The following is a 15601-nucleotide window of genomic DNA, read 5'->3' as shown; positions in this document are numbered from 1 at the left end:
ACCTGGAGCTCCCCTCGCCACCCCACCCTTGGTGCGTGCTGGGCTGGCTTCCTTCAGGCCCTTGCTTACCTCCTCTCTGGGCAGGGACTCGATCTGGCACATCATTAAATGCCACCTTCTTGTGTTTCTCAAGGTCAATTTGATTGACTCCAGTTTTTCCAGCTGCTAGCCAGCTTGAGCGTGTTCATACTTTATCTGGTATGAATCCTATCAGTAGCAGAGCTGGGAAGGTACTGCAGCATATTGGCGCCTCACGGGAAGCTCTCGAAATGATCCAAAGTTTTTTGTTGCAGCAAAAGCTCACTCAGAAGTCTGTGGGCTGTTTGGCTCAGCATTGGCTTGTATGTGCCAGGGCTCTGTGGGCATTCTCAGCTTGGCTCTGGAGATGGAGTTCATGCCGCCTTCCCCAACGTGTTCTTCCCTGCCTGGTCTTTCTGTTCCTGCCTCCATGGCACATTCTAGAATTGCCGTGTTCCAGAACATTGATGTCTGCCTCTAAGCCAGTGGGACATGATTCTATGCTTACCATAGGGCATCTAACAACCATCCTTTATAGAGAGTCCCATATAAAGTGCCAGGTGAGGCACTTTATATCCCTCTTCAGGAGATGCAAGAGCCTGGTTTTCTCCATTTTACATAAGAGCCAATGGCGGCTCAGAAGGGTGAAGGGACCCTCCCAGAGACACACAGCTGATGAGTGTAGAGGCAGGCTCCTGGCACAGTTGGTCAATCTGGTCTTCAAACCCAAAGTCTGTCTACTTCATGGCCCAGCTTTTCTACCACATTTGGCATCATGCATGTTTATTACCTTTCAGGCTTTGTGTTCAGAATTGCTAGATGCTATTTGAGGGATTAATTTCAGGATTAACCCTAATTTCTCATGGGAAGCAACACTGATTTACCTCATTGTCTTAAGCAGTCCCTTTTCATTGAAGACATCCTTTATAGAGTTCTCAAACCACTTTTGGGGGGCTCTGGCTATTTAGTAAAATATAACTTATTAAATGAAAACACATTCCATATGGAATTATATTAAGAGCCTATATGAAATTACAACTACTAATAATTATTTCATGGGAAAATGCCCTCCTGCTGAGATGTTTTGGATGCTTGAAAGTTAGTAATAAGAATTGAAAACAATTAAAATTAGATAACGTGGACAGTAGAGAAGTAAACCACCCTCTTAAAAGGCCAATCCATTTAGCATAATTTAGAAAGGAGGGAGGGTAGGGAGGCCCATCATTCCCCATTCATATTTAAATAAAGGATCTCTGGAACTGGGGTTCAGTGCCTGTGTTGTTAAGGGGTCCTTGGTAGGAGGATGTGATCTATCCCTTCACATTCTTAAGTGGATTATGGACTAGTGTCCCCTCACTCTAAGACAAGCACCTAATTTTTTCCTAGGTATTCCAAGGAGCCGATATGGCTGGCTGAGCAGGAAGTTTACTTTCCTGTTTTCAGGATAGAGTGGCTTCTGTTTTATGTAGCAGCACTGTCTGTATGCTAAGATTCCATGTGAGTTCTCTACGTTTAGGACACTGATAGATGTGTCTGAATCCCTGCTGTGCTGTGTTGCCATGTTTATGGAAGTATGGCCCATCCCACTCTCCATCCTGAAATCTAATGACCTCTTTGGGGGGTTATATGCAAAGAACAATAGTTGATCAGGTGTCAAAATGCACTTTATAAACAGCCCCAACCAGACTCCAGCAGCCCAATGTGGAGCACCTTAAAGATTCTAAGTGGGGCCTCCCCTACTTCCTCTCTCTTCTCTCACCTTATTACCATTCCTGAATTTTAGATTTTTAAAACTTGGGAACTAAAGCTTCTGGGCCTGGGGAGGAAGCAGGTTGAATAGAGCTAAAGCAGCTGGGCCTGAGGTCACCCGCTTACCTACCAGTTGTGTGCAGGAGAAAAAGGGGTGGGGTCATGGCTAGAGTTGCTGGGGGATCAAAAGAGTGGGGCAGGACAGCCTGCTTCATGTGTGCCAGGCCCTTACTCAGTTGCTTATCCTGTAAGAGAGTTCACACATAGAGGCTGTCCATTAGTGAAACAGGGCCCAGTGAATGTTCTGAAGCTCTAGCATCTACTGGAGATGGAGATGACCAGTGAGGTGGGCAGAAGTGGCCTGGCCTGGGAAGAGGGGCTAATAGCCTTCCCTTGGAGTTATTATGTGACCCACTCCTAATTCCTCAGAATGTAGCTTGGACCTGTTCCCCTATCATAAGGGAGGAGTGACTCAACTATGTTTAGTTTGGTGAGAAGCTTTGGTCCCCAAGGAAGACTTCAAGCCCATGCTTTTCTAACTTGTGTTTTTATTTCGCCTAGACTTCAGGTCTTCTAGACTGGTTAGGATGACATGCATTTGGCCAGGAGAATGCAATAGGGATCCAGCTCAGCTGCTCTTGTTTTCTCATGAGTAATTTAACCAAGACTCCCAAGAGATCTAGAGAAGGCAGGCTGGGTGGTCCTCGGGATGCCTCCTGGGCCAGTGTCCCTTCGTAGGGCAAATCATCTCCAGCTGACTACCATTGCTATAAAATATGCTGTGTTATAGTGGCAAACCTTAGAAGCATATATACCCTATGATCTTGGGTGAGTTTCTTCTCCAGCCATGGTTTCTTTATCTGTAAAATCCAAATAATAATATCTATGTCGGGAGACATAAGTGTGAGTATTAAATGCACTGACCATATGCATGTGTAGTATTTAACACATTGCTGGGGGTAGATTGAGTAGTCAATTACATTTTATTTGCTGCTATTAATAACAACAATAATAATTTCTTATTCATACATGAAGGTACAAATGATGCTTACTCTTCTTAACCTCTCCAACTGGCTACAAGAGGAGCTGTAGGGAGGATGTTTATCAGCATGATTCAAATGGAGTTGCAATGAATTCTTTCTCTGTCTTCCTGTATCTGGACTCCTACATTTTATTAGATGTGTATTTAGTTTGTTGATTAGTATTTTCCAGTGGAGCTCATATTAGCACTCAACTGTCATTTGAAAAGCCATCTTAATTATTTATGAGATTGCTTTTTCTTTTGTATTTACAAAGAAATACACTTTGCATATATTTAGGAAAGATGATTAAGGGATCAGTCATCAGGAACAGCTAGCGATGGCTTATACCAAAATGGTTATTGAAAAAGCAGAGAGATGAGGGGTAAAAAGAAAAGATTTATTAGTCAGAGGTAATGGGATATGCATGTGTTAGGGAGAGCGCATGCCTGGTTGATTGTAACCACACAGTTTGATGCTGGCTGGACTGAAGTGTCATAATTATTGCCATCTTCGATAGACTTGATACTGGGGCTGTTTATCTCATTGGAGGGAAGGCATGTAGAAAGCTGATGGTGTCATGTCATATTGCAGCCCTGCAGGTAAGTATCGGAAATAATGGTTTTAGTAGTATTTGCAGATAAGGAGGACTTGGTACCAACCAGTGTATTTGGCACATGGGTTTGATACTTTGCTGTGCTTTTAATAGATACCAGCACCCTATGTTTTCATGACACGATATTAAGAGTGATGGGGCAGGATGCCAAGCAATAAGTGGCTTGCACTTTTGAGGACCACTGGAAGAATCCAGCTACTGTTAGGCTCCCTCAAATTGTACTCAGTGACTTTATGATCTGGTATAGCTTTGGAGTTTGTAATTTCCCCTCTGAGAATAAAAGCTTAAATCCTTAATTTGACTTCACAGACCTTAGGTGTGATGCCTTCTCTTATGCAGTACGTGCATGTTGTGGAGGAGGCAAACAGCTCTTGATGCCTGTCTAATCTGGTGACCTGGCTCAGGAAAGATGATCATCATTCAAAGCATCACAAGTTATAGGGCTCATCCCCATTGTTTTGAATGATCTTTAGCTAAACGAAAAATATAAAGACTATTAATATTATGAATAGTTGAAGATTATTGGGAAAAATTCATCTTAAATCAGCTTCTAGATTGGTTCCTCATTTCTTTGCTTTAAAAATTGTTTTTATGTGTAGTATTGGATTTTCAATAAATAAAGTATGATATAAATAAGTCTGCGAACCAGCAAGAACTATATAAACCACTTGCTTAAATCAATAAGCATACGCACACACACACAAAGGTGAAGGTAAAGTTTTAGAGTTCTCCCTTAGGACACTTCCATTTTCAAAATGTCACGTTATTATCATTCCCTGCCTACAGGGTTGTGTATTCATATTTGTCTCTCTACAAGGCACAATGCTTAGCATTTAGCAATGAAATATCTATGTTATGTGTTAAACCCACTTTGCAAATGAGGCATTGGACGCTAGCCAGGGTGAAAAGGCTTGTCTAAGCTCACCTAGCTGGGAGCTGTGAAGTGGATCCTGGGTACGAAGCCGTATTTGCCTGACGCCAAAGCCATCTTGTCACTTAATCCAAAATTCCTGGTATATGTTCTGTAAAAAGACTGGCCTCACTTTTTTAAAGTCTTAGCCAAAGATTGAATTCATAGAGGTTTGCAAGTTTATGTGTGAATATTTCTCTGTTCCTGATAATGATAACCTGTGCTTCCCCAGGAAAGAGAGCTTCCAGGGTCCCTTTTGGTAATCTGATGGATCTGATGAACCTCGCCTCACCAAATTTGCTCTCCTTCCCAGACTTCCACTTCAAGCAGTGTTTATAGTGTTTACTGTTCTACTTGCGTTGCTTATTTGACCTTTCTTGTCAAAAACTCAGGAAAGATTCTTTATCAGATAATAAATTATGCATCCCCCTCATTGACATAATTGTTGCTAAAATATTCTGAGTTTTCTCTCTTTGCAGATTGCCTCAGACTTGTGCCCGGTCCTGTCCTTCAAGTTTTCCAGTTCATTTCTCATTCTGAACATTTCGCATTGACATAGTCTTGGGTGCTATTCATTGTTCTTTGATCATTGTCTCTGTGTCTTCCTTCCACATTCTTTTTTTTCCCCTGGCCACCGCTCGCAGTCTTGAATTAAATCTTTCAAACTTTATATCCATTGTAACCTTTGTATAACAAGGGCTGTGATTAACTGTGGAGTTTTAAAGAGTGGAAGTCAAGCATAGGTGGCTGGCTCCAAACCATCACTCCCAATCATGTGAAACCCAAAGCAGATGCATCCTTTCATTAATACGGGGTCCCCTGAGTTCTTATTAAGCAATTTTGACATAGTTTGAAGGGACGGATCTCCTCTTGAGATGGTGCTCAGCTAATGGCTCTAAGGCCTGCTTCTGGCCACTAGGCATTTAGGCTCCATTACTTAAGAGAGAAAAAACATGCTAGGGACTGTTTTTCAAATTTATTATGGGGCATTTACAGAGAGTCTCAGATATTGCAGGTGTTAGATTGAACAGAGAAGAGATGGTAAAACCTCCTACACAAGGACAAATGCAGAGATACAGTGCAGATGAGGCAGCCAGTCTCAGAATGGGGCAGCACACACTGTAATAGGTTAGGGTTTATTTCAAATGTATATTTAAAATAGACTAATTTTTAATTTATAGGGAGGCAGCCCAGTGGAGTAAAGGGAACCTCAGCTTTGGAAGTCATTCTGACTCGGGATTGTATCCTCGTTTGAACACATGCTCACTGGGTATCCTTGGGCAAATTTGGTTATGTCTTTGAACCGTGGATTTTTTTTTTAAGTTTTTATTTATTTATTCATGAGAGACACAGAGTGAGAGAGAGGCAGAGACACAGGCAGAGGGAGAAGCAGGCTTCATGCAGGGAGCCCGATATGGGACTCGATCCTAGGACTCCGGGACCATATCCTGAGCCGAAGGCAGATGCTCAACCACTGAGCCACCCAGGCATCCCTGAACCATGGCTTTTTTACATGCAGAATGGTGCTAATAATTGTTCTCCCTCATGGTGAGGATGAAGTAAAATAACACATATAGTGATCTTGTGATGTGTGATAAGAAACATACATTTGGTCTTCCTCCTTGTTTCTGGCACAGAGCTCCCAAAAGCCTTGGACTTTCCTAAGTGGTGAGAGCCCTGGAGGGTGTCTTCTGTTATATTAATGAGGTGAGTTTTGAACCCCAGCCAGGATGGGGGCTGATTTTCCGTGGAGCCCACTGTGTGATTAGAAGGTTAGAACTTCCAGTTCCACACCCTGACCTTTGGGGAGGGGAGAGGTGCTGGAGATGAAGTTCAGTCATCAGTGGCCAATGACTTAATCATGCCTATGTAATGAAGCCTCTGTAAAAACCCAAAAAGGAGAGGGTTCATGAAGCTCCTGGGTTGGTGAATGCATGGAGATCCTGGAGAGTGGTGCCCCTGGAGAGGGCACAGAAGCTTGTGCCCTTTCTCACACACCTTGCCCTCTGCATCTTTTCTATCTGGCTGTTCTTGAGTGACATTGTTTTATAATAAGCCGATGACATAGTGAATAAAATGTTCTGGGTTCAATGAGCCACTTGGGGTCTCAGAAGGCACGTGCTCTTTTGTACAGAATGTGGCATGTAGTAAAGACTCAAGAAATGGTAGCTTCAGGAGAGGCTGACTTGTTCATCACATCCCTAAATTCGACAAATATATCAGAAATCTTTTTTGGAAAATGACTTTTTTTTTTTTTTTTACAATAAATGATCAGAGTATTAGGACATAGCAAGCCTGTTTTCATCTTCTCATCATTGTGTCAGTTAATATTCAGATGAAGTAATGATGGATGGTTTCCTTCCATCCCCAGGGGGTGGCGAGGTGGTGGTCTACACCCCAGATGCCGATGGTATGGAGCTGGCTGCCCTTTTGCAGAGCTTGGGGTTGCTGCGGGAGAGAAGTGGAGAAAAACTGTGACCCCAGGGCATTCATTGGATACTCGTCCCTGCCACTTAGTCACCCTGGGGTGCGGATGTGACTCACTTTTAGAGATCCTAAAAAAGGAAGCCTCACAAGTATCCATGTTGGTTTTATGATCTGTCCATCCATTCTTTGATACCCTCTTCTTAGGAGGTGGAGCCTGATTTTCCTCCCCTTGAATGTGGGCTGTACTTAGTGATAAACTTAATAAGTAGCACATGGCAGAAATGAGGGAGTAGGACCCCCAGGGAGGGTCATAAAGGCATGCAGCTTCCTCCTTGCTTGCTGTCCTGGATTATTCCCTCTGAGGAGGCCAGTGGCCATGTTGTGAAGACACTCATGCATCCCTGTGGACAGGCCCACATGACGAGGAACCCAAGCCTCCTGCCGAAAGCCTTGGGAATGAGCCTTCTTGGGGTCCTCCTGCCTCCTCAAGCCTGCAGGGGACTTCCGGCTGTCAGTTGACAGTGACCTCATGAAAGATCTTGAGTCAGACTCACTTAGGATTCCTGACCTGTAGAAACTTGGTGAGGTAGAAATACTTAATCGTTTTAAGCCACTGCGCTTTGGGGGAAATATGATGCATAGCAATGGGTAATGTGCACAGGAGTCATGGCTTCAAGGGGAGAAGGATCTCTGGAGAGGAACTGGACAATGAATGAATTCAGAGGACAAGACATGAACACTCACCCAGTCATTGCTTCCAAAAGCAAGGAACCTTCATTTTTTTTATGGAGGTGTCAACTGTCCAAGTCACCTCGTTTGACCCTTTGAGTTGTGCAGACCACGTACACAGCATCCCCGAGCAGAGCTCCTCCAGCTATGGCTTGTACTCTTCCAGTGATATGTAAGCTCCTCCCTCCCTTGGCAGCCCCTCTCAATTACACTGTTCTCTCTTATATTGAAGGCAGCATCTTCCTCTGAGTGTATCCTATCCACCGGCTCTGGTCCTGCCCTCTGAGTTTCCCTAGGCTGCCTTCTCATCAGAATCTGCCTGGTAACCCCATCTCTCAAATTCCCTAAATAATAAATCAAAAGTTATTGAAGACATCGGGTTACTAAAAGTTGGCGGTCAGGCTGGCCCCTCTCCTCACTCTGCAACCTCTGTCCTCTTTCATTATTGGAGTCTGGGATGCGCCTGGTAAGGCTTGGCAGCTGGGGAGAGCTCCGTCTGTTCCGGCATCCTTCAGCGGGCGCAGATGCGGAGCCCAGGCTCGCTTTGCCTTCCCTGGAGTTAATGAATCAGTGTGAATGAAGAGCACGGTCTCCTTTTAAATGACTAAAGAACACTGCGCTCATTTACCCAGCAATTCTCAGAGTCTAATTGTTCCAACTACAATGTGATCTGTAAACTGGGTAGCTGGGAGAAACTTCAATGCATCTTTGTAATGGCTTTGTTGTTGTTTATTGAGAGGGACTAATTAACTTTGATTATTGCACTAATATTGTGGCACTTTGACAGCCTTTCAGATTTATGACTCTGGGAAAATAAACAAATGAAATGCAGGTGCTGGAGCAGAAAGAGTAAGTTATTACTGAACTTTAATTACTTGGAATGTGTAGCCAGGAGAGAATTAGTTGATGAATTACAGGACGCTTAAAATCTACATCAAATTGTAAGCAATATGAAGACAAAAATGAAGGGGGTTGGGTGGGAGGGTGCTATTTTTAAGGAAGGGAGAGAACACATCTGTAATGGTCTCAGTAGCGTTTCATTTCATTTCATTAATCCCGGTGGTTTCCAATGCTGCAGAAACTTCCACAGTGCCACTCAAACCCCTTCTGACCCAGAGCTCCTCAGCTGCAGTGTCACCACTGAATTTGTTTAAAATGCAAATTCTTGGGATCCCTGGGTGGCGCAGCGGTTTGGCGCCTGCCTTTGGCCCAGGGCGCGATCCTAGAGACCCGGGATCGAATCCCACATCGGGCTCCTGGTGCGTGGAGCCTGCTTCTCCCTCTGCCTGTGTCTCTGCCTCTCTCTCTTTCTCTCTGTGTGACTATCATAAATAAATAAAAATTAAAAAAAAAATAAAATGCAAATTCTTGGGCCCCACCCCAATACCTAAGGGATTAGAATGTCTGGATGTGGGGCCTAGCAGTCTGTGTTTTGGAATCCCTCCAGGAGACTCTGATTCATATAAAAGTTGAGAAACACCCCTCTATAATTCTCAGGCTGTTTGATTGATTGATTGATTGCTTTTTTTTTTTTAATTATAAAAGGGCAGGGCAGATTTTTATCTCTGCTTACAAAAATTAGATGTTCTCACAACCCAGTTTGCTAATTAGCCTACAGATTTTCACACTATTTTTTTTTAATGGTACAAATATTTATTAAATATCTTTATGTCCTTGGTATAGTGGGTGTTAAAAAAACAGTTTAGAATATTGTCATCACTATGCTCGCTGGCTACTGACATAGGTTATAGTACCCAGTGAGCATGGTAAGAGTGGTACTTTTAGGATTCATGAAAGATGCTTTCCCCAGGGGCTTCAAAGCAGGATCCTTGAAGAAGGAGCTATTGGCAGGCTGTAGTCAGCTGAGATGATGGGGGTGCATTCCATTGTAAGGAAGAGCATGAGCAGAAGGAAGGGGGAATAGTCAGGTTTGGATGTAGTGTTGGAGAAGAGGCCGGAAGTTGCCATTTGAAGCCAGATTGTTCAAGACGTTGGATTCTGTTCTACTAGGAGAATGGGCTTTATTCTCTCAGTCCTGACAGCCATTGAAAGATCCAAGTGGGCATGATGCAGGTCTACACATGATGATGCAGAAAGTTGGATGCTCAGAATGAAATAGAGAGGGGAGCATTGAGGCCGGAGACGGTGTTAGCCATGCCTCGGGTCAGCAGGGTTCGAGTGGCAGCCATGAGCTGCAAAAGATGAGAGTGATGCTCACTGTACTTGCTTATTTCCTGACATTCAAAGACTGCTTTTAAATCCAACTACCAAGTCCCAAAGGATAAAAATAATCACTCCTTCCAATGTCTCCTGCTCTGAGAACCTTCAACAAATTTGGGGGGAACATGGTTCTCACTCTTAGAAACTCTATGAAAATAGAAACATGTTTACTTATCTGTAACCCTCTCTCAGAAGTAGGGTGTTCAGACAATTCATTGTTCCAATCGGGAAATGCTGAGAGCCAAAGGAGAGGCTCATAATAATTATGCTGGGAGAGTAAGAATAAGCAAGGAAAGAAACTGTCAAGTCTGAGAACCCTAATTATTCCAAGAATCCACCCCTAAGTGAAGGTCACCCCTGAGTGGCTGGCCTTGCTAGACTCAGTGCGGAAGGGGCAGGTCGGGCTTCTGACGGGGCCAGTTTGAGCCTCATTCTGGCCATTGTCCCTGTAGTTCTCGATTGTCTCCTGTTAGCACTTTTCCTTTCAAGATGCCGATGCCACTCTCAGAAAGACTCGGCCAGCCCCCTACCCAAGACTGTCCCTGTTTTCTGGACAGTTGCAAATATGACTCCAGATCTGTTGTCAAGCAGTCTGCTAAGTTTTCATTTCAGAGACCCTTCCTTGCATATTATTTGTTCCACCGTCTGCAACCTTCTGGTCCCCTCTCTTATTGATACTGATGGATATTTGAGGAGTAGCAGTACATTTCAATGTTAGACTGAGCCAGACCCTTTCACAAGGCAGATCTGTCCAGAATGCCATTTAGAAATCAGTAGTGGTCATTTTATAATTGCATTTGTTTGGGATGGTTCACAGCTTGCCTGGACTATACATGTGGAGAACTGAGAGCTAGTTAAAAGTTTATTTTCAGCTCTGGGTAAATTTGCATTACTGGTGGAAATGCTGGGGCACTTGGCAGTGATGTCAGTGATCTTAGCTGTATCACAGGCTTGCGCCGCTGATTATGGCATCCTTGCAGACCTGCCAACACAGATGGTTTTGGGGATGCATCAAAGAAGAGCAGAGCTAATTCTACATTCTGTTAAAAATAAAGTTCTTTGTGGTCACGTATGACCCACTGGGTTTTGTGTGATTCTTCTAGCCATTACTTTTAGGGGATACAGCAAAGATGTGAACCGTGTTATGCAAGAATAACATGATAAGAAATTCAGATGTGAATTAGTGATGCTCTTTGTTTTTTTAGGGGCAATTATGAATCAACAGATCACAGTTGGGTATACTGTGGTTATAGAATGGTAGAATTTAGGATTGGAAAGGACTTTCTGAGGACAGTTTAACTCCTTGACAGATGGGAAAACAGGTCCAGAGAGGGTGACTGACCTGTACAATGTTACTTAGCCAATTATGCCTCCTTTTGAGACATATTATCATGCTGTCCACTTACCTATTGTGAAAAAATGTATATATGGGTTTTTAAGAAGAGCAGAAAATTTTATGTAAGACGGGAATGTAAGGACCCAACACTTAATGCCCAATTGGATGGTTTGCTTGATTCTCCTCCTTATTTTTATGATAATAAAAATAGTGATAATGGTAGCTAGTAGCACTGTGTGCCAGTCACTGTGTAAAACACTTAAAATCCTTAATTCGGCTCATCTTTATAGCAACCCTATTGGATCGCTAATAGTATGAGTCCTGTTTTTAGAAGAAGATATGAAGCACAGAGAAGTTTAGGACCTTGTCCAAAGTCACACAGCATACAAGCAGCAGAGATGAAATGCTGTAGGAAGGCAGGAGCCTTGCCTGTTTTATTCTTTTATTGCCCCAGTGTGTAGGCTAGTGCCTGGTCAATAGGAGGGATTCAGACTTATTTGTGGAATGAATGACTGGGTTGCAACCAGGTTGAAAATTGGGCCTTGCTCGTTATAACCCAACCAGCAGCATCCTGTCACTGTGGGAAGGGACGGTTTGGTTGGTTCGTTTTTTGGAGACCAGACCAGCGGAAGGTATGAGCACCCAGATTATTTTTCTCAAGTATTGAGCTATGTAAATTGATTTTTCACATTGATGCTCCTGTGGTGCCTCTCTGCCCCCCTCCCGACCGCCCATCCTTCAGCTGCCTTCTAGCTAGTTAAAGAAGGAGTCATTGCTTATGGGACATTGTGTCAAGCATCTGGCAATTCCAGTTCTTTGAAAATTGCGGATCCCAATTTGGGAAATTTCAGTCAGTCAGCTTCTTCAGCCATTCTGGAGTGGTGGGAGTTAGCTGCAATGAAGACAGGATTCCTAAATCAACTCAATTTTGAAGCACAGGCAAATGGATCATTGACAAAGAGAGGTCAGCTCTGAGGGTAGAGGACATTGTGTGAAAGGCTAGCACATGGATCCAGGAGACTTCTGGTCTCTCCTTAAGGCTCTGTGTTATCGAGGGAGAGAAGGCGGATCAGAAATCAGTAACTGCTTGTAAATGAAAAGGCCTATGGTGATGCTGCACTTTTGGAAGTAAAGAGAGGAACCTTCTCATTCCCTATTACTTAGGTCAGAAAACCAGCTTAGGTTGGCTTTGCTTCTAATGCCCCTTTAAGCTAATAAGTAATTGTCCAGAAGCTTGTCAAGGTACATGTATACTGAAAGAGAATGAAGCAGAGAGAAACAGAGACAGAGGGAGGGAGATATCAGGGAGCCTGGGGAATAGACATACAGAGACAGACAGATAGACAAACACGAGATGGACACCGAAAGGAGGGATAGAGATGAAAGCGCAAAGAGAGATGGAGAAAACACGTCTCAGGAGTGTTTTTGCCAAGCTTCTAAGTGCTGGCCTCCGCACGATGGGTTTGATCACTGTTTTCAGCATTCTCTGATCATTTCTTGCTTAGGAAGGAGGAAATTAGAATTGTTGAGCTATGATTTGTTTTAATCAGAAAGAAATTGTCTAACATAAATCTCCTCGTGAGTGCTAGAAAAGCCCTAAAGCAGCCAGGAAAAAAAAATATCAATACTTTGCAAAGGAGGAATGATTGTTCCAATTCGTGGCTTAATTGACTTTAAGCCTTAATGAAGCTCAGGCCAGCGCTGTTGCACATACTTCCTGGTTTGGGCTCGACAGTGAAACCTGCTCCAAGAGAGGAAGAATTTAGGGTGGTTATTTGGTTCTTTGCTATTGATGCTGTTTTCTAATTGAGTAGGACCACCTAATATCAAATAGTAATTTTTTTTTTCTATGAAGAGAGTAAATTTTTTTTCTGACTAGCACAGTAATTTATTTTAAATTACAGCTTTTTCTATTGGATGCATTCATTTATGGTAGATTTTCGTTCCCCAAGTGACATTTCACTGATGCTGTATAATTAAATATAGATTTCTTAAAAAGATAGTATATATCTTAAATTTATAAGTGGGCAAACCGGAGGCATATAAAGACTTTATTTAAGAGGAGTAAATGGCTCACCTGACCAACATGATGGCTGTTGGAAAGGTTTCCTTTAGTATCAATGGGTCACTGCTCAGCACCTTGGCACCTGCTTGCAGGGGGCTGCTAGAACTCGCTTACTTCATCAGGCCAAAGGATTGATCTGTAAGATATATTACGAGGGTATAGGCAACAGACTTGAGATCCTGTGTACCTGAGTTTGAGTCCTATTTCTGCCATTTACGAAGCAGGTGACCTGGGTACTTAGAAGGGTACCTGGGTGCCTAGTGTGTACTCTTACAAGTGCTAGCAAGGATAAAAAAGATATTTGGGGAGCCCTTGTGTGGTGTGGTCCCTGCCAGCCTGTTCAGGTTCATCTCTTACCATTCTCTACCTTGTCTCACTGTCTCAGACTCACTGCTCCTCCCAACCTCCCAGTGTCTCTGCATCTCAGCCTAGAATGTTTCTTGTACCTGGAAAGGACCGCAGCCAAGCCTGCTCATCCTAACCAGTACCTCCATATCCTGCAAGTCCTTTCCGTGGGCATCCTTCCTGCAAAGCTTTCCCGGACTGCTCTTCCCTCTCCACTGCCCACCCTCCCTCTCTTCCTTTGGCAAATAGTTGGCAGCCCCTTCCTCTGAGTCAGATGCTGCGCTAAGGACGAGTGATGTGGTAGTGACTGAAAAAGCAAAGGTTCCTGCCTACTGGAGCTTATAGTCTATGCTTTGGTTATGCATCAATTTTTTGCCAGTGGTCTCCTACCTAAGCAACAAATGTGTGTTGACACCTCATCATATGCTAGGCATCCCACTAGACTCTGAGCATAGGTATATACAGAAGACAGTGTCTTTGTCCTCAAGGAGTATAGATGTGTTGACAGACATGTAAATTAATAATAGTAATAATAATATAAATACTCTAGTAGGTTTGTGTGTATGACGGTGGGTAGGGAGGAGAACCAGACTTGGTTTATGGTATGAGCTCAGAAACCCTTGGGCAGGAGCAGATGCGAGGCCTGTGTTTCTCATCCACTTTTGGATGGTGTAGGACAGGTTGGTTAGAAGGATGGAGGCTTTTCTTTGACTCTAGCCATCCAGTTAGTGGTTACAAGCACAGATTTTGGCATCAGTCTAGCTTCGGCAGGAATCCTGGCTCTGTTGTTCCCTGGCAGTGTGTGATCTCAGTCAAGGTGCTCTTCCTTGTACCTCTTGATCTAACTATGGAAAAATGGGAATATTGCATCCCTGAGTGCTAGGAGGCTTGTCAGGATTTAGTGAGAGAACAGTGCCTGGCTCACGGCCCATGCTCAGTAACTGGTGCCCAAGTGGCACTCACCATGTGGAGAGCTTCTGAATGTCGCCTCTCCATGCCTTGGGTTCTAACCCATTAAGGCATTCCTACCTTTCCCCTTTCCCTCCCCACTACCCCCATGCATCTCTTGTGCCCACGAGGGGCCAGCCTCCTGAGTGCCAGAATGACTGGGTAGATTTGCTTTGCACTCAACAAAGCTTCCTCTCTGTGGTATTGGATTTTGTAGGACAGTGACAGTTTCCAGAAACCTCTGGTCCATGAGCCAATTTGGAGAAAATTGAATCATTCTCTGTGCCTCTCGGCTTGTATGCTAAAAGGCTGTGCAAACACTTTGGGCAGGCTTCAGCAACTTCACATCAAGGATTCCATCACGGCTCTGAAATAAAAACATCCCCCCATTGCTCCCTGTGTGAAGGGCTGGATTCTGTGCCTGGCACAGACCTTGGTGGTGGCAGTAATACCTCCTCCCACAAGATCGGAAGATCCTACAGATGGCAGAAGCCACTTCACATGCTCAGCGCCTCTCCCTGTGAGGATTGCAAAAAGGAGGAACTGTCAGGACCCCAAATGTTCAGATGCACTTCCAGCTAGAGGTAGGATAGGTTTTTTGAAGTCTTCAGAGAAGTGGTTTCATATTCAAATTTCGTTGAGGCTGGCTGGGAGAGGCCACGGTCTAATGCAGTGACTCACCGTGTCGTTTCTCATCTTGTCACAGAAACTGACCTCATGGCACGGCGTTCACCTTCTCCCTAGCAAGGACCTCTCCTGTAGAAATAGTCATGAATTTGGTAACTTACAGTCATAAGGGTTTTATGATTTGTGGAGGATTTATATCTGAAAGAAAATGGATGAATTACAAATATTAAACAGCTCAGCTGGCACCCACATGATGAATCGTTGAGATCTCTTTTTTCCCTTCTTCATGCTATAAACATATGGCATGAATTTTCTGCTCTCATTACAGATGCTGAGAGAAGGCAAAGACAAATATTTATATTACATTCATGTTTTACAGTAAAAACACTGTTCGGTTTGTTTATACAGTTCCACTGTTACAGTTTTTATGGTTGGTAATGAAACCACTGTAAAACCAAGCCTGGGTTATATAGCAGATGTGATAAGCCCTAATATTCAGGGAGACACCCTGGATGGAATTGTTGATGTCACATGCATGGAGTCAACAATTGAATTATGTGTTAGGACAGGCTACACTATGCTGTAATAACAA

The 15601-nt window shown here is 43.6% G+C and overlaps 1 protein-coding gene and 1 long non-coding RNA gene across 25 annotated transcripts in view; one reads left to right on the top strand and one right to left on the bottom strand.

Annotated features, from left to right (window-relative positions):
* LOC102156251 overlaps positions 1 to 435 on the bottom strand; it is a 49022-nt gene extending 48587 nt beyond the window's left edge. For all 9 annotated transcript variants that reach the window (XR_005360068.1, XR_005360066.1, XR_005360069.1 and 6 more), the window contains exon 1: positions 70 to 435. This is a non-coding gene — a long non-coding RNA (uncharacterized LOC102156251). The remainder of the gene's footprint in view (positions 1 to 69) is intronic.
* Positions 1 to 15601, top strand: part of WWOX (WW domain containing oxidoreductase) — a 952562-nt gene that overhangs the window by 50504 nt on the left and 886457 nt on the right. Inside the window, exon 6 of one of the 16 annotated variants that reach the window (XM_038538243.1) lies at positions 5950 to 6019. The exons of 14 other annotated variants lie outside the window; for them this stretch is intronic. In XM_038538243.1, coding sequence (XP_038394171.1) covers positions 5950 to 6015 — 66 coding nt within the window. In that variant the 3' untranslated portion in view covers positions 6016 to 6019. Of the gene's footprint in view, positions 1 to 4791; positions 4882 to 5949; positions 6020 to 15601 lie in introns of those variants that run through there. One more of the 16 variants, XM_038538241.1, reaches the window with a different exon arrangement.

The sequence above is a fragment of the Canis lupus genome, chromosome 5 (genome assembly GCF_011100685.1).
Source record: "Canis lupus familiaris isolate Mischka breed German Shepherd chromosome 5, alternate assembly UU_Cfam_GSD_1.0, whole genome shotgun sequence".
Classification (NCBI taxonomy): domain Eukaryota; kingdom Metazoa; phylum Chordata; class Mammalia; order Carnivora; family Canidae; genus Canis; species Canis lupus.
The sequence above is the reverse complement of the archived record's forward strand: the minus strand, read 5'-3'. Positions and strand labels throughout refer to the sequence as shown.